Source organism: Chiloscyllium plagiosum, chromosome 10, assembly GCF_004010195.1.
Source record: "Chiloscyllium plagiosum isolate BGI_BamShark_2017 chromosome 10, ASM401019v2, whole genome shotgun sequence".
Taxonomy (NCBI): domain Eukaryota; kingdom Metazoa; phylum Chordata; class Chondrichthyes; order Orectolobiformes; family Hemiscylliidae; genus Chiloscyllium; species Chiloscyllium plagiosum.
Window position 1 is genome coordinate 92,094,392 of NC_057719.1, and position 19,476 is coordinate 92,113,867.

The following is a 19,476-nucleotide window of genomic DNA, read 5'->3' on the forward strand; positions in this document are numbered from 1 at the left end:
TGTGTGAGTGAGTGAGAGAGAAAAGGAGAGAGAGGGCATGAGAGAGAGGGGGAGAGAGTGAGTGAGAGAAAAGGAGTGAGAGAGGGAGTGTGGGAGTGAGAGAGACAGAGGGTGTTTTCTGGATGGTCTCACAGGGTAACAGGTTTGAGAAACATTGTTTAAAACAGTTGGGAAGTGGACTGAGCCAGGAATTTAACTTTGGAAAATAATGTTGTGTGTGAGTGAATGATGACACCATGAAAGTACAGAGCTGGAACTGGCTAATAACTAACAAATAAAGAATATTGTGTCTGAAAATTGGAGTGTCGAGGCTGGCACAATGGTTTTTGGCGTGTGCTATGACTGCACAGTCCAGGAGGAGTATACATTGAGCCAAGGATACGTCATATTAAACATCAGTCTGACAGCTGGCCAGCTCCATGTTTGATTCATGAATTGCATGGGCATCCATTGGACTGTCACCAAGTTCTGCTGTCGACTCTGTTATAATTTGGCCTTCTTATTGCTTTCTGTAAATGTGATATTTTCTGTTGACACAGCTGCACCTCCGATGCCTGGCCATTTCTGCCCCTCTCACACAGGGTGGATGTGGGTTGGGCATGCCTGATAACTGGGGCCTAGTTTCTCAAGCTCAGTGCTGGGAAGGTGAAAGGTCAAACAGCCCTCCCTGCATATTAGCAACATCAAGTGCCATTGACTGCCATGGACTGCGGTCCACGACATTGGTGCAGCCACTTTTAGAATACTGCATTCAGTTCTGGTCTTTCGTCTACAGGAAGGATGTTGTGAAACTTGAAAGGGTTCAGAAAAGATTTACAAGGATGTTGCCAGGGTTGGAGGATTTGAGCTACAGGGAGAGGCGAAATAGGCTGGGGCTGTTTTCCCTGGAGCATCGGGGGCTGAGGGGTGACCTTATAGAGGTTTGCGAAATCATGAGGGGCATGGATAGGGTGAATAGGCAATGCTCCTTGGAATAGGAGAAAGTGAGGGCTGCAGATGCTGGCGATCAGAGCTGAAAATGTATTGCTGGGGTGGGGGGCGGAGAGGTCAGGAAGAAGATTGCAGGTTAGGAAGGCGGTGCTGAATTCGAGGCAATGCTCCTTGGAATATCTTATTACTGTATATACACTTTAAGTGTACATTAAGGGCGGCACGGTGGCTCAGGGGTTAGCACTGCTGCCTCACAGCGCCAGGGACTCAGGTTCGATTCCAGCCAAAGGCAACTGTCTGTGTGGAGTTTGCACATTCTCCCCATGTCTGCGCGAGTTTCTTCTGAGTGCTCTGGTTTCCTCCCACAATTGGCCATGCTAATTTGTTCCATAGTGTTCAGGGATGTGTGGGTTAGGTGCATGAGTCAGGGGTAAATGTAGAGTAATAGAGTAGGGAAATGGGTCTGGGTGGCTTACTCTTTGGAGGGTCAGTGTGGACGTTTTGGGCCGAAGGGCCTGTTTCCACGCTGTAGGGATTCTATGATAGAGTAAAGAGCCAGGTCTTTTCCCCAGCATAGGGGAGTCCATAACAAATGGGATAAGTTTGAAAAAGATCTAAAGGGTGGTTTTCTCATGCAGTGTGTATGGAACGAGCTGCCAGAGGAGGCTGGTTCACCGTTTAAAAGGCAGCTGGATGGGAATATGATTAGGAAGGGTTTAGAGGGATATGGGCCAAGTGCTGACAAATAAATTGAAGTCAGATTGGGATGTCTGCTTGGCACAGATGAGTTGGATCGAAAGGTCTGTTTGTATTTTGTATAAATCTATTACTCTCTGACTAATCACCGGCCGACCTTGCTCCACTCTACTTTAAAATCCTTCCTGACCACCTGAAATCCCCGTGCTCCTCCAATTCCCTCTCAATCTCTTTCCGATTTCCTTCTTTCTGACGTCGGCAGGTGCCCCTTCAGCTCCTTGATCCCTAGACCCAGGAATTTCCCTCCCTAACTCTCCCCATTGAAGGCAATCCTCCGAAACCAGCCTTTTTTTTTGTCTGGTTGAGTTAATGACTACCCGGCCTGCAGTCAACATCCCGTTGAGGATATTGTGTTCGTCCCTGAGATGGGATGGAAATGCCAGTGTATATTCCTGTGCCAACAGCACATGTACGACTAGTCAGTGTCCCTGTGTTTAGCTTGTGGGCGCTGACTCCCCAATGCTTGTGGTGTTTGTTTCATTACAACAAGTCACTGAACTTGCAAAGTGCTCCTTTTCAGCGGCACCTTGCAAGGTCTGATGGTTGTGAAAGGCACCATATGAAAGTGAGACATGTAGCGTAGAAAAAGAACCTTTGGTCCAACTAGTCCATGCCGATCACGTTCCCGAGCTAAACTAGTCCCACCTGTCTGCGCTTGCCCATACCCGTCCAAACATTTCTTATTCACGTATTTATCCAAATGTTTTTTAAACGTATTAACTGCATTTGCATCCTCTGGAAGTTCACTCCACAAACAAACAAAGCCTCTTGTGTCTTTTTTTTCTACTTCTTTCTCCTCTCAACTTAAACCATACCCGTTAGTCTTGAAATCCCCAACCCCAGGGAAAAGACACCTTGCTTTCACCTTTTCTACACCCCTCATGATTGTGTAAACCTCTATAAGGCCACCCCGCAACCTTCTACGCTCCAGTGAAAAAAGTCCCAGCCTATTCAGCCTCTCCTCACAACTCAAACCCTTCATTCCTGGCAACGTCCTGGTAAATATCTTCTGAACCCTTTTCAGCGGAATAACAATCTTCCATGACCTGGCAATCAGAACTGGACACAGTATTCCAGTTCTGTACAACCTCGACATGACCTCCCAACACTTATAGTAAAAAGTCTGAGCGATGCAGGCTAGTGTGCTAAACACCTTTTTAACCACCCTGTCTACATGTGACACAAACTTCAAAGAATTATGCACCTGAACTTTTAGGTCTTTCTGTTCTACAACACTACCCAAGGCCCGAATTTTACTTGGATAAATCCTGCCCACCTTTACATTAGATTCCCTCCAGTGTGGAAACAGGCCTTCGGCCCAACAAGTCCACACCAGCCCTCCAAAGAGCAACGCACCCAGACCCATTCCCCTACACCTAACACTACAGGCAATTTAGCACGGCCAATTTACCTGACTTACACATCTTTGGATTGTGGGAGGAAACCGGAGCACCCGGAGGAAACCCACGCAGACATAATCTAAACGTGCAAACTCCACACAGAGAGTTGCCCGAGGCGGGAATAGATCCCGGGTGCCTGGCGCTGTGAGGCAGCAGTGCTAACCACTGAGTCACCGTGCCACCCTTTGTTTTACCAAAATGCAAGTATTGAAATTAAATTCTATCTGCCATTCCCGCCAGTCAAGATCTCTTTGTAATCTGAGGTAACCTTCTCACTGTCCCCCCTTTGCTCGAACAGGGCTTCAGAATCTGGGACAGAGCTCACCGCAGTGAGCGTTTCAATGGAAGAAGCATGAGTCGGCCATCCAACTCCTTAATTTTCCATCGCCGTTCAATAAGATCATGTCTGGTCTGACCGTCTTGCCCCCGCAGTCACCATAATCCTTTGTGCCTTCATCAATCAAACTCCTGTCTGACTCCTCCAACACCTTCCGTTGGGGGAGGCGATGGTTGAGTGGTGCTGTCACTGGATTATTCATCTCGAAACTCAGTGCGTTTGAATTCCGCCATGGCAGATGGTGGAATTTTTACCTCAGTAAAAGAGAAAAAGAGTTAAACGATGACCATTGTCGAATGTCAGAAAATGTCATTGGTTCACTAATCTGCCAGCCTTCCCTGGTCTGGTCTCTCTGTGACTCAAGACTCATAGCAATATAGTTGACTCTCACCTGTACTCTGAAATGGCCTAGCAAGGCATTCAGTTCAATGGCAGCTAGGGACAGGTAATCAATGCTGGTCAGCCTGTAACGCCCAGGGCCACTTCCATCTCGAAGGACAAGGGCAGCGGATCACACTTCCCCTCCAGGCCACTCACCATCCTGAATTGGAAATATATTGCCGTTCCTTCACTGTCACCGCGTCAAAGTCCTGAAATTCCCTCCCCACCGGCATTGTGGGTCAACCTATAGCATATGGACTGCCGCAGTTCAAAGAAGGCAGCTCACCACCACCTTCTCAAGGGGGCAGCTAGGAACGGGCAAAAACTGCTGGCATTACCAGCATAGCCCATGTTCCAAAACTGCTTATCCTTTAGTTATATTGACTGACCCAGCCTCACCTTGCCGTAAGAGTTTTTTTTTAAAGATTAGATTCCCGACAGTTTGGAAACAGGCCCTTCGGCCCAACCAGTCCACACTGACCCTCTGAAGAGTAACCCACTCAGACCTACTTCCCTCTGACTAATGCACCAATCACTACAGGCAATCCACCTGATCTAAACATCTTTGGACTGTGGGAGGAAACCCACGCAGACACAGGGAGAATGTGCAAACTCCACACAGACAGTTGCCCGAGGCTGGAATCGAGCCTGGGACCCTGGTGCTGTGAGACAGCAGTGCTGACCACTGAGCCACCGTGCCGCCCATAAATAATTGTTTGTGATTTCCATACAAAGTCAGCCACATCCCTCTGGGCTGCAGTGTTCCCCCGCCATTTCAATAGTGTGCTGTTTTCCTAGTCTTCCTGCCAAAATGAGTAGCCTGACATTTTCTCCCTTGTTTTTCACCTGCCAAGGTTTTATCCCACCTGCCTCACCTGGTTATGTCCCCACTGGACTCTCTCACATTGTTACTTTCCTAACTCTCATTGTGTCATCAGCAGATTTGGTCACAACACAGTCAGTTCTCTCGTCCAGGGCATGAATGTCGTTTGGAAGTAATTGCGGCCCCAGCACTGATTCCCGTGACGCTCCGTCAGTTAGCGTTGCCTTCCTGAATATGCCTCCTTTATCTGTGGCCTCTGTTTCTTCTTAGATTTGTAGTGAGCCAGTCAGCTCTCCATTCAGATATATAACATTCCCCCCCCCACCCCCCAACATTCATGATGAGAGTATGGGATCGAATCCAAGACTGTTCCTGATTGCCGAATTTATGCCAACTCCAAGACACTATTGGATGCCAGTTTCAGTGTCTCCTGCCAAGTTTAATCTAAAACAAGGTGAACAGTCAAAGGGATTTAACATTGAACAAGCACTAGGGAGGGGTTCCTATCATGGAAGGATCCCGAAGACTATTTCTGATCGTGAGACTTTGAGGATGATGGTTTCCTGGTGAAACATTCCTTGGGAACAATGCTCTTCACAATTGCATTCGGACATGTCTCCCGTGTATTTAAACCTTTAAAGTGCCTGTTCAGAGCAGCAGCACCATTGTGACTAAGTTCTTGATTTGATTTGATTTGATTTCCTATTGTCACATGGTGCTGGCAGGTGGGACTAGATTGGGTTGGCATGTCTGGTTGGCCTGGACGGGTTGGACCGAAGGATCTGTTTGCGTGCTGTACGTCTCTATGACCCTATGCACCAAGATACAGTGAAAAGTATTGTTCTGCGTGCTATCCAGGCAAAGTGTCCCTTACGTAAGTACAACAGGGTCGTAGCACAGAATGCAGAATATAGTGTTACAGCTACAGAGAAGGTGCAGAGAAAGATCAACTCTCATATATGAGGGGTCTGTTCCTAAGTCTGATAACAGTGGGGAAGAAGCTGTCCTTGAACCTGTTGACTTGCGTTTTCAAACATTTGTATCTTCTGCCCGATGGAGGAGGGTGGGAGAGAGTATAACTGGGATGGGGTAGGGGGTGGGGGGGGTCTTTGATTGGGCCTTCCCGGGGCAGTGGGAAGTGTAGACGGAGTCAGTGGGAGGGAAGGCTGGTTTGTGTGATGGACTGGGCTGTGTTCAGAACGCTCTGTAATTTCTTGCGATCTTGGGCAGGGCAGATGGCACACCAAGCTGTAGTGCACCCAGACAGGATGCTTTCTGTGGGGCATCTTTAAAAATTGGTCAGAGTCAACTGTGGACATGCCAACACATGCTTCCTTAGCCTCCTGAGGTATTGGTGTGCTTTCCTGACTGCAATGTTGTTGTGGGTGGACCAGGATGGATCGTTGGTGATATTTATTCCTAGGAACCTAAAGCTCCCGACCACCGTCCGTCTCAGCAGTGTTGATATAGACAGTTCAAAGGTCAAGGGCTCTGCTACCAATGCCAGAGTCCTGTGCACACAATCGACACGTGCAGTGCAATGCTGAGGGAGTGCTACAATGTCAGAGGGGCCGCTGGATGTATATCCCAGCTAGGACACTTTGCAGGATTCGCTGTGTGCTCCTGCTGTTGTTCCAGGGGATTGTTCACATGAGCTTGTCGAGGCAGACAGGGCCTCAGTTTAACGCAGCATTGACAAGACAGCGCCTCAGACAGTGCAGCACTCCGTCAGTGTGCTCAGCCTGCACTGTGTGCTCTTAAAACAAGTGGAACTCGGTCTGTTCGAGACTGTGGTTGCGCCAGGAGCACTGCAAAGAAGCTGTTAGATAGAACCCAGTTTCAGAGTGCCTGCTCAAACTGAAAGATTCGGGAAGTCGCCACTATCACTCACTCGCCCAACACGAGAGGAGACCTGGGCTTCGTCACCTCTTAGACAAAAGGCTAACCCGAAAAGATTTGTTTGGCCGAGACAATGTTCATCAAGGAGACCAGAACGAACAACCATTAGCCCGAGGGACTGTGTGATGGCAAATTATTAACGATGCCTGAGGGTCTGTGTTGTTGTGCCTGAGGGCCACGTGTGGTGGATTTAATCAGTGGGCTAGATGCAAGTCTGGAATTCCTGGGTGGTTAGCATTTCTGCCTCACAGTGCCAGAGACCCAGGTTCAATTCCTGCCTCAGGCAACTGTCTGTGTGGAGTTTGCGCATTCTCCCCGTGTCTGCGTGGGTTTCCTCCGGGTGCTCCGGTTTCCTCCCACAGTCCAAAGATGTGCAGGTCAGGTGAATTGGCCATGCTAAATTGTAGGGGAATGGGTCTGGGTGGGTTGCTCTTTGGAGGGTTGGTGTGGACTTGTTGGGCCGAAGGGCCTGTTTCCACACTGTAAGTAATCTAATCTAAATTACACTCCCAGCACCAGTCCAGGATAAGGTTGAGAATCACCCGTGGCCTGCACTCCTGTTCCCATGTTGCAGTAGAGCTATGAGAACCTCCCTTACTATTCTCCTTCAGGAATTGTGGGTAACATCCTTTCAGGATAGCTGTGAATCACAGTCTATGATGCTCTTTGCGATTGTCCATATTGTTAGTCTGCATAAAGTTTACACTGAGAATGAGGTTATTGTTGAGCCAGATGTCTTAAAGTTTATGTGCAACACTTGTTATTGCCGTGGCTGTTATCTTGCTTTTGTACGCCCAGATCATCTGGCTTCTGTGCTTACTGATATTTTTGTATTTTACACACACATAACAGACATGGAGCCAGAGGAGGTGGAAGGCACAGGTCTAGGGTGAGAGGGGAAAGGTTTAAAAGAGACCTAAGGGGTAACGTTTTCACACAGAGGGTGGTACGTGTATGGAATGAGCTGCCAGAGGAAGTGGTGGAGGCTGGTACAATTGCAACATTTAAAAGGCATCTGGATGGGTATATGAATAGGAAGGCTTTAGAGGGAAATGGGCCGGGTGCTGGCAGGTGGGACGGGATTGGGTTGGGATATCTGGTCGGCATGGACGGGTTGGACCGAAGGGTCCGTTTCCGAGCTGTACACCTTTATGACTCCATCACATAGCACCGACTCTATTACACATGGAGAGTGGCCGAAGATGAAAGGGGTCCCTTTAATGTCACATTTCGTTATGTCATGCGTCTATCTTAAAGGTGCAGTACCTGCCGTGTGCTCATGAATCTGTGGCATAATACGGCAGTGTGGATGTCAGAAACATTTGAAAGTTACCCTGCTATGCACCACAAAAGCGGCAAAGTTGGTGAAACAATGCCCATCCAGCAACTTGGTTTCAGAAAACATTGAATCAGTACAACACAGCCAAAGGCTGTTTGACCCACCGCTCTGATCACACGTCCCTGTATCCTCCTCCCACTTCACTCGTTGACAATAGTTTGAAAGTGTAGAAGCTGTCACAGCTCAGGAGCAGGCCACTCTGCCTATCCTGTGTCTGCTGGTCGGAACATGAGCCCCTCCCGATTCTCCTCCCACTTCTCCAGCTCTAAGTCTGTATCCCCTGGAGGTTCAGAGGCAGACCCTAATGCCTTTTTTACAGAACCCCTAAGACTCCTTTTTTTTTAGTAAACAGATCCTCTGACATTCCTGTTTTTTTTTCTGGCACTTCTATTTGTTTTTTTTATGTTCTTAAACCCCCACACTCCCGCCAAACTGTGGTAGTGTTTATTTTATCCCCAGCACCCATGTTGTGTGTGTGCAGGCGTGAGACACAGTGAGAGACATAAGGTGTACGAATCTTTATTCAATTTCCACCACCAGGAAGATAGGAAACACCCGGGTGGCCAGTGACAAACACTGCCCTTCACATCAAAGGGCAGTGCTGTGTGATCAAAACAGTGAAGGGGAGGGGAGGGACTAAATCAAAATAGAGTTGGAGGGGGAAATAATACACTCCACTCCCTGCGGCGCCCACCGCTCCCTGAACAACTCCAGGGTGTTGGTGGAGACCGCGTGCTCCTTCTCCAAGGACACCCGGGCTCTAACATACCTGATGCCTTTTAACTCTGTTGATGGTTTCAAGTCTGCCTTTCAGGCACCAAAACGCTTTGGGGAAAATATTGTCCCTCAAGACCTTCTGCCAATCAATTGTAACATATACCCTTGCCCCCCTCCCCTACCCCAAGTCACTGACCGTCCACCCATTCGCTCCATCCAGACCACTCCCAATCAATCAAATCTCCCCTCCCTCTCATCCTAGGGAATATAACCCCAGCCTAGCCAGTCTTGCCTCACAGCACCAATTTTTCCAATCCCAGCAACATCCTGGTTAATCGTCTCCGCCCCCTCTCTTGAGTATGTTGTTTTGGTCTCCTGGTCTGAGGAATGTCAGTCTTGCTACAGAGGGAGTCTGGCAAAGGTTCCCCAGACTGATTCCCGGCATGGCAGGACTGACATGTGAGGAAAGACTAGATCAACCAGGCTGGAATTTAAAAGAATGAGGGAGGGGGGACGATCTCATACAAATTCTGATGGGACTGGACAGGCTAGATGCAGGGAAAGACGTTCCCAATGGTGGGGAAGTCCAGAACTAGGGGTCGCAGTCTAAGAATAAAGGGTAAGCCATTCAGGACTGAGAATTTCTTCACTCAGAGAGTTGTGAACCTTTGGAATTGTCTACTACAAAAAGCTGTTGGGGCCAGTTTGTTAGGTGTATTCAAGGGGAAGCTGGACATGGCCCTTGCGGCAAAGGGATCGAGGGGTATGAAAAGAAAGCAGGATCGGGATGCTGAAGTTGCACGATCAGCCATGACCTTATTGAATGGTAGCATAAACTCAAAGGGCCGATTTTCTATGTCTCTATGTAACCCAACTTTGTCAGTAGTCAAGTCGTCGTTTGACCAGTCACTGCTACCGTTTGAGTCATGCTAACCTCCCTGCTTTTGTGTTCTGGACCACACCTCAGAAGGGGACAGACCCCACCTACTTCTCAAACCACCTTCTCAACTTGCAACCTTCAGGGAACAGTGGGGGAACAGCCCTAGCAGCTCCCTCACTTTCTCTCCCTCTGTCCCCACTCTGTTGCGGAGTCCTTCACCTTGTTTGACCTCCTCAGCGGTAGCCAATCACAATCTGTACTCACAATGCACAGCCCAACACTAAATGGGATTCAGCGCTCGGACAGCGTGTACCTAATAATCCCGAGTGCGTGGAGAATTAAGTGGACAACTGATTCAGGAATGTCAGTCAGGCTTGCAGTGTAGTGCAACGACTGGAAGTACATACATTAATACAAAGGGCCCTGTACTTTGCAAACAGAACGCGTACATACACTGAGTCTGTTTCAACTCAGAATGGGGGATGGCCATTCACTGGTTTCACTGCTCGGGCCAGTCCCTTCACCTGTCAGAGACAACCCACATGGTTTAAGATTTAAACAAAAGCCTAGTAGTTAACTGTCAGTCATCATTCACTGCTGTATGGAGTGGGGATTGAACCCTGTATCTCAGACCCAGAGATGGGACAGTGTAGAGTGTGGTTTGCACCTTGCATTTTTCTGATCTAGGGATGGGAGGATATGCTAAAATCTCTGTGTTTTTATTGTGGTGAAATCTCTGGCTATGGCTTCTGTATTCCTGCAGCATATGATGTTGTTTCTGAGCTGTGGGGACAGTGAGAGCATTGATTTTTCTCTTTGAAGATGACTCCATCCTTGCTGCTATATTAATCTCTTTCATCCTCCTGCTGGAATTACCATTCCCTTCATCTCGCGGATAATCAATTCTTCACGGCTGCTAATGATTGTAAGTTTTTGAACAAATTGGCGAGCTGTCCCACAGCATTTAGATGGTGCTGATCATATTTCCCCTCAGACCCAACGCTGCTGCAGATTCTCAGTAATGAACTCAGCTCCGTCTTTTCCTGAACGCTGTAATATATTCATGTGCAGGGCCCTGGGCTTTGCAGAAAGCAAGAAAATGCCCTCACAGTGTGCCCCGAACAACAGATTGTGGATGTGGGGGGGTGGGTCTTTCCGAATGCGTTCCACATCGCAATTCCTGGGCCCAATCAGAGCCGACCTGCCTGGGGCATTCTCCATGGTAACAGCTCTGCTGATCAGAGCCCGCTTCCTGAGCCAATCGGCAACTTTTTCTCATGGGGGGAGGCGATGGCCTAGTGGTATTATCGCTAGACTGTTAATCCAGAAACTCAGCTGATGTTCTGGTAATTCAGGTTCAAATCCCACTGTTGCAGATCGTGAAATTTGAATTCCGTTTAAAAAGAAGAAGCTGGAATTAGGTGTCTAATGAAACCATGGTCGGTTGTCAGGGGGAGAAAAACCCATCTGGTTCACTGATGTCCTATAGGGAAGGAAATCTGTCGGCCTTACCTGGTGAAGCCTGTGTGTGACTCCAGAGCCTCAGCAATGTGGTTGACTCTTAACTGCCCTCTGGGCAATTAGGGATGAACAATAAATGCTGGCCTTGCAAGAGGCACCCACATCCTGTCAGTGATTAAAACCGGTCCAGTATAAACTGTCATTCCCTCTGAGATTTGGTATTCTTGCGATTCTGTCCTGATGAGAGCGAGATGGAAAGACTTCATTTCCAGCGGTACTCCCAGAGGATTGTGGGAATGGTGGTTGAGAGTTGACTATGACAGCAGTACACTCTTGCGACTTGAGCTGATGTCCATAGGCCCAGAGACAGTCGACGAGGCCTCGGTTTAACATCTGAGCCTGAAGAGGGCAAGTTGACAGTGCGGTACTGTGCTCTCGGAGTGCCAGCCTGGAAATTGGTGTTCAAGGCCTGGAGTGTGACATAGTAATGGCTGCCTCTTACAGTGGCTATCCAGTGCACGTGTTTGACAAGATAGGGCCGGGCTGGGGGGGGGGGGAGTGGACTGTATCCTGCCACAGCACAGAAAGGTGGATGCAGTTGGAGGGGGTTATTGTGATGTGACAGTGGGAAGGGTGGAATGGACAGGTGAGTAGGATGGTGGACAGGTTAGGTCAGGTCAGGGAGGTGAGGAGGAGGGGTGGGAGCGAGAGGTGGGATAAGGCTGGGGCTGGAGGGATTTTGAAGCTGGTGAATTCGATGTTCTCCAGCTTCTGTTTGTCCTCACTCTGACAGTGGAGGAGGCTAAGGAGGGCATGTCGCCGGGGGAGAGGGAGGGGCCATTGAATTGGATTGCAACCAGAAGGTCCGCCTCCAGAAACCGACTCACCACGATATCCATTTCAAACCCACTGACTCCCGCAACTACCTGTACAACACCTTCTCTCACCTTCCACACCCCCAACCTCCGCGGAAAATACTATCCCAAACTCCCAACTCCACCTCCGCCGCGTCTGCTCCCAGGATGAGGCGTTTTACTCCAGGACATCCAAGGTATCGTCCCCTCCTCAGTCATTAAGAATGCCCTCAACCGCATCTCCTCCAGTTCCCACACTCCTGCCCTCAACACCCCTCCCCTCCCCCGACAACGACACTAAGGGTCGAGTCCCCTTAGTCCTCACATACCACCTCAGCAACCTCCGAATCCAATGCATCATCCTCCAACATTTCCGCCACCTACAATCAGACCCTGTCGGCTTTCCGCCGGGACCGTTCTCTCCGTGACTCCCTCGCCAACTCTACACTCCCCGCCAACCTCTCCAGCATACCCAGTGCCTTTCCCTGCTACCACAGGAGGTGCAACACCTGCTCCAACACCTCCCCTCTCCCCTTCGTCCGAGACCCCAAGCAATCCTTCCATACCTGGCAGAGATTGCCCTGCACTTTGTCCGACCTGATCTACGACATCCATTGCTGTTGATGTGGTCTTTTCTATACTGAGGAGACCAAATGCAGTCTCAGAGACCGCACTGCACTCTGCACGCATCGACCTGACCTTCCAGTTGCCATCCATTTTAATCCCCCCGCCCCCCCCCACTCCCCCGACGACATGTCCATCCTTGGTCTCCTCCACTGTCAGAGTAGAAACTGGAGGAACAGCACCTACTATTTCACCTGGGAAACCTCCAGCCCAAAGGCCTCAATGTTGACTTCACCGGCTTCAAACACCCTCCACCCCTGGCCTTATCCCACGCCCAGGCCCACCCTTCCTTCCTTATCTGACCTAACCTGTCCATTTTCCTACTCACATATCTGCTCCACCCTGCCCACTGACCAATCACAATAACCCCCTACCTGCATCCCCCAATCACCATCCCACTCACCTCTCCCTCAGCCCCATCCCCCCTCCCTCGATTTACGTCTGGGCTCCCCTCCCCCTTCCCCAGTCCTGGTGTAATGTTGACCTTCCTGCTCCATGGATGCTGACTGACTTGCTGTGCCTTTTCAGCTTCACATCTATTCAGAAAGGGAATTTTTAACAATTTATTTTTATTCATTCCTGGGCCAGCACTTATTGCCCAGAGGGCAGTTGAGAGTCAACCACATTGCCGTGGGTCTGGAGTCGCATGTAGGCCAGACCAGGTAAGGATTCCTTCCCTGAAGGGCATTAGTGACTCAGATGAGTTTATCCGAACAATCAGCAATGGATTTATGGTCACCCTTAATTCCAGATTTTTATTGAACTCAAATTTCGCCATCTGCCATGGTGGCATTTGAACCCAGATCATGAGCTGAGTTTCGGGACTATTAGTCCAGTGGCAATACGGCCATTGCCTCTCCAATGAGAGAAGGACACTTTCAAGTACAGCTCTTTGTTTTCCATCCTGAGCCCTTTGCAGATGTATGTCTGTTTTGAGAGGAGTAATTCCAGAACAGTTGGTTAGTCCAGAAAGAAAGCTTAGATGTTGTGAAACTTGAAAGGATTCAGAAAAGATTTACAAGGATGTTGCCAGGGTTGGAGGATCTGAGCTACAGGGAGAGACTGAACAGGCTGGGGCTGTTTTCCCTGGAGCGTCGGAGGCTGAGGGATGACCTTATAGAGGTTTATAAAATCATGAGGGGCATGGATAGGATAAATAGGCAAAGTCTTTCCACTGGGGTGGGGGAATCCAGAACTAGAGGGGCATAGGTTTAGTGTGAGAGGGGAAAGATATAAAAGAGACTTAAGGGGCAACTTTTTTACACAGAGGGTAGTATGTGTATGGAATGAGCTGCCAGAGGATGTGGTGGAGGCTGGTACAATTGCAACATTTAAGAGGCATTTGGATGGGTATATGAATAGGAAGGGTTTGGAGGGATATGGGCCGGGTGCTGGCAGGTGGGACTAGATTGGGTTGGGATATCGGGTCAGCATGGACGGGTTGGGCCGAAGGGCCTGTTTCCGTGCTGTACATCTCTATGACTCTGGATCAATAAAACTTCAACCTTGATCTGCTTGGTGTGTTTTCTGTCGAAGAAACAAATGCTTCCAAAACGATGGTGTTCCAGAGGGAGCGAGGTAGATCCCAGCAGTGAGGATTTCTTAACTCTGTAGGCCGACATCCGTCAGCACAGGATCAAAGAATTTCTTAATCAGAGACAGAAGAGAAGGTTGTCCGGGACAGGAAGAGGTCAGGATGAATCCCTGAGTGTAGATGTGGAGAGGGTGTTTCCTGTTGTGAAAGAATATAGGAGGAGGGGCGTGGTCACTGTTTAAAAATAAGTGGACTCCCATTTCAAACAAAGGTGAGGAAAAACGTTTTCTCACAGAGGGTTGTGAGACCTTGGATATATCTTGCTGAAAAGACAGCAGTAGCAGAGTCTTTGACTGTTGTCAAGACAGTGCTAGGTAGATTTCTGATTAAGAAGGGGGTGAGAGAGTTCATCAGGGGTCGATTGAAGTGATCAGATCCGCCCAATGGTGGGACAGGCCTGAGGCCCTCTGCTCCTAACTTGTATTTTCTTTTTCGGATAGCTGCTCCACAGGTTGCTGAAAGTCAGAAGTGGAAGTTCAGGAGGATTTTGTAAGAGAACTTCCTGACGTCAAGGTCCGGGCAGCTGAAGAGGGTTGAGGAAAGTTGGGGGGACGAGTGAGAAGCTTAGTTGGACCGCACCCCGCAACCGATATGGTTCATTCACATCCCGACGGTGGAAATCAAACGCCGTCAGTTGCCGAGCCCCAGCGGATCATGATCAGCTTCTGCGCTGCCCACTGCAGCGAAGAAAAGCAGACTCTTCCCAATCGTGGCAAAATGCCCCATTTTCTTTAGGCGCTTTGTTCCCGCATCCGTCCTCACGCTGGACCTTCCCTCCCCTCTGTTTTTTTTTTAGATTAGATTAGATTAGATTAGATTACTTACAGTGTGGAAACAGGCCCTTCGGCCCAACAAGTCCACACCGCCCCGCCGAATCGCAACCCACCCATACCCCTACATTTACCCCTTACCTAACACTACGGGCAATTTAGCATGGCCAATTCACCTAACCTGCACACAGTCAGTTGCCTGAGGCGGGAATTGAACCCGGGTCTCTGGCGCTGCGAGGCAGCAGTGCTAACCACTGTGCCACCGTGCCGCCCCGTGCCGCTTCTGTCATGAGATGTCGGGGCTATACAGACCCGGAGATTAGAGTGTACAAAGCTGGGCCCTCGGGGCCAGGTCTGGACGCTGGCACGTCTGGGCATGCTGGGATATGCCAGCATGATCGGCCTGACAGGGAGGCCTGTTCTCTCTCTGTAGCCGCCTCACTCCATTGCAATGCTGTATGTTCGACCTGTCTCCCTTTGCAAGCTGATTAATCCCTGACAAAGCAGACTTTTAATTCTTTGGCTTCCATCCACTTGCTTGTTACAAACAGCTTTAGGTTGTGTTTGCTGGAAATTAAACCCCAGCTGCCTTTTTAGTGAGGCATCAACAGGCCGCAGTTTGCACTAACTCAGTCCTTTCCACTTCCCCTGTGCTGCCTGCTTTGTCTCACTAAGTGTTCTGACGGAACCTCAGTGGTAAAAGGTCTGGTCTGTTGTCCCTCTCTGGCCTCACCCCTCCCTATCGCGGCCATCAAATGTCTTGAGGCAAAAAAACAGTTCAGCAAAACGGCTATGGATCTCGTGTGCTGTCCCTCTCTCTCTCGGTTTGCGTGATTATTTGGATAGGAATAGTGTGCAGGGATGTAGGCAGGAGATTAGCACTAGGGAATGGGCTCGATGATGTTATAATGGGCTGAACGGCCTCCTGCTGGAGTGCCAGAACAGTTCTGTGATCTTGTACTGAACACACTAAATGCTGGAGATGACAAGGGGCCACGTTCACACACATGGAAAGAAAGCAAGCTGTTTCGAGTCCAGGTGTCTCTTCATCACAGCTGTCTGCCCGAGCCCCGCCACACTCCAAGATCTCTGCTCTCCTCCAATTCCAATCTCTTTCCCCTCCTCCCCGAATCCCATCACTCCACTGCCTGAGGTGCTAAGTGCTGGAATTCTCTTCCTCAATCTCTCTCTCTCTCTCTCTCTCGCCATGAAATTTGAAACCCTATACCTCTTTGACCGTGCTCTAAAGTTCCCTTTTCGAATCCCATCACTCCACTGCCTGAGGTGCTAAGTGCTGGAATTCCCTTCCTCAATCTCTCTCTCTCTCTCTCTCTCTCTTGCCATGAAATTTGAAACCCTATACCTCTTTGACCGTGCTCTAAAGTTCTCTTTTTGAGCCTGGGTGTCAAACCCTATCTGGCAACGCCCCTGGGAAGTGCCTGGAGATGTGTTTTGCCGCTCCGCGGGGTGCCACATAAATGCAGTGTTGTTGTTGTTGTCCGAGGCTCCCACCGAAGGGCAAGATCGAATGGCTGAGCTCATAGCGAGCACAGTGAAAGCAAAAAAAAAAACATTTTCTGACTTTTATGGTTTTCATTGGCAGAGATGAGTCAATTCACACTGGGCCTATCTGAGGTTTTCCACTTGTTAAACGATGCAGGGTTTTTGTACATCTCGTCCCTGGAGAGCAGTCAGCAAGAAAGCCTGAGCTATGTGCTTGCCAAAGGACATGGCTGTATAATTTGTACCATTCCCGTATAAATTTCCACATGAAACCACTCTACATAACTGCCTGAAACCTTTCCCATCTCAACCTCAGTTGCTTGACCTTCCTGTGCTGTTCTGTCAGATTATGACTGACCTTCACCCCATGTAGCTGCCTTTGATTTGTAACCGTCGTTACTCTTATACAAAAGATCAATCTCAGATGTGGAAGGTTCAATTTCCTCTCAAACTCAAACAGTCCCATTCTGAAGAATGAGGGAGGGTGTGTCTCAGAGAAGCCTGCAAAATTCCAGAGGGTCAAATTTTTCACATAGAGTCAAGGTCTTTTCCCTGGGCTGGGGGAGTCCAAAACTAGAGGGCTTAGGTTTAAGGTGAGCGGGAAAAGGTTTAAAAGGGAACAAAGGGGCAACTTTTTCACTCAGAGGATGGTGCGGGTATGGAACGAGCCACCAGAGGAAGTGGTGGAGGCCGGTACACTGACAGCATTTAAAAGATGTTTGCGCAAGTACATGGTGAGGAAAGGTTTAGAGGGATATGGGCCAACTGCAGGCAAATGGGATTAGGAAACCAGGTCAGTATTAACGAATTGGACTGAAGGGTCTCTTTCCGTACTGTATGACTCTTAAGAGTAGTCAAGCTAAATGCAGGGAGGATGCTTCTGATGGTCAGAGAGTTCAGGGGTAACAGTTTAAGGTTACAGGGTAGGCAATTTAAGACTGAGATGAGGAGAAAGGTCTTCATCCAGAGAGAAGTGAGCCTACCACAGAAAGCAGTTCAGGCTAGAACATTCAAGGGGTTAGATCGAGTGCTTAGGGATCAACGTTACGGGGAGAAGGTGGGAACAGGGGACTGAGTTGGATGACCAGCCGTAATCATAGTGAACGGCAGAGCAGGATTGAAGGGCCGAATGGCCACCTCCTGCTCCTCTTCCCGACGGTGACAGCATTTTTCAGCGTGAAGAGTTTTAGAATTCCGTGTCCCGGTTGTGTGAAGGAGTGTTTGCTGAGCTTTTCCCTGAATGGATGACAGCTTTCATTGCAAGTTGAAGTCCCCTTGATATGGGCTCCTCCTCCAGTCCCTCTCCCTCTCTAGTGTCGACCTCAATTGACTTGTTCAATCAGACCGTGCCTTCAGTCCTCGGTGTTTCAGGCAGCAGAAACCTGCTCTGTGCAGTGTGACACCTTAACCCTGGTCTCCTTCAGATATCCAACCAACACTCCAATCCAAAGTTGGGGGGGATAACCCCAAAGGTTTTTTAACCCGTCGCTTTGGCCATGATTACATGCTTTGGTCCATCCCATATTTTGCACTGGATGTCATTGGCGAATACCCCTATTGTGAGGATACAGACGGAAATCCCAGTAACTCCGTCTGGAGATAGTAGGTGAAAGGTTGCTCCTAGTCTGGCTCCCAATATGCGCCCCCCCTCCCCCACCAGGACATGATATTAAAAAGAAGGCCATTGATCCATCCAATCTGCAGGTGTAACCATGGTGATGACTGGGCAAAGTCAGTCGAAGGCAGGAAGGCGTGAAGGTGGGCACTGAAGGATAGGCCAGGCATTTCTGACTCCACTCTGAGGCGGAAACTGCGTTTCAGAAAAGGACAGGAGAGGGTGGGCTGAGGCTGTGGGCAGGAGCCGGAGAAATGACCGTCTTGCTTCTGTTCCAGGTGACCAGGCCGCCATGGCTCGATGGGGCTCACGCGCAGGCCTTTGACGAGAAGGCCTACCTCTCGAGCAAGACCCTCAAGCCCGGCGACGATCCTTACGGACGCCACGCCTTCAACCAGCAGGAGAGTGACCGGCTCCCCAGCGACCGAGCAATCCGGGACACCAGGCATTACAGGTAGCCGGGGGCACCCACACTACACACCCGCCCCTCCCCCCCCCAAAATGTCGGCCAGTGTCACCATGGCGACCTTGGGCCCCATACTCAGGGAGGGGTTTGATCAGTGGCGCGGGAGCTGAAAGGAAAACATCGTGCGACCTCCCCCGTTCACTAACAGCACCTCGTCCCCAGCGCAGCTCCTTCCTCCCCCTTCTCCAGGAAAGGTTGACCGTAATGGACTGTGATGCCTGCCCCAGTTGAACAGCAGTCACCCTGCAGGGTGACTCAGGATGGATGGCCTGGGACTGGAGAGTCACCTGGGCCTGGGGAAATGTATCCTGGGGGTGGGTTCGAGGGAGAAGGTAAGAAAGGGTGTCAATTGGCGTGGGGCGGGGTGGGGGGAGGAAATGTCATGCCCCCCCCCCCCCCCCCACACAGTCTCGGCAGGGACTAAAGCACTCGGTGGGAATGTTTCAGTGAATGTTTGAAGCATTGGTGGGATAAATGAGAGGTTTTTTTTCTCCCGTTGTGTGAAGTTGGTTGAGGGGTAAAGAGTCCAGGATGTTCAAGTGAGCTTGTGGTTGAAGATTTCTCTCCAGCAAGTGGGGGCCTGGGTGGGGGAAGGGGCTGAAGTGGAGCTGTTTGTACCCAGCAGGGATTGAGCTGAGAGATTCTCTGGCTGTAACTGTGTGGGGCATTTGGGACATCTGAAGGATGCTGTGTTTTTTTTAAAGATGTTGTTCGAGCGCATGCCAAGGGCTGAGGAACATCTGTGCGTTCACCGGGCCTGGTACCTGGGGAACAGCTCATACTGTCTGAATGTTAGCACCGCTTTGGAACACTGTGTGTCGGGGATTGGGAATCTTCCTCTCTGTACAGGAACAGCAGCAGGGTGTGGACACATCTGCAGTTTATCAGGGTGTCCATGGGAGGAAACTTCAGGCCTCCTGCAGGTCACGGAGTGAAGCCTCACGAACATGTTTAACCAGAGGGAGCAGTCCCTAAGACACACTCACACAGATGTAGATATACATTCACTCACACAAACATACTCTCTCACGCCCTCACTCACCCACACACTCTCACACACATACACACAGAGATGTACAGTCATTCTCTCACATAAAGAGCAGATAAACACTCTCTCACATACACTC

At 49.7% G+C, this 19,476-nt stretch overlaps 1 protein-coding gene across 1 annotated transcript in view; it reads left to right on the forward strand.

Moving 5' to 3' along the window:
• Nucleotides 1–18,137: 18,137 nt before the first annotated feature.
• LOC122554034 (polypeptide N-acetylgalactosaminyltransferase 16-like) overlaps nucleotides 18,138–19,476 on the forward strand; it is a 106,296-nt gene continuing 104,957 nt past the window's right edge. Inside the window, exon 1 of the mRNA XM_043698521.1 lies at nucleotides 18,138–18,337. Coding sequence (XP_043554456.1) covers nucleotides 18,138–18,337 — 200 coding nt within the window. The remainder of the gene's footprint in view (nucleotides 18,338–19,476) is intronic.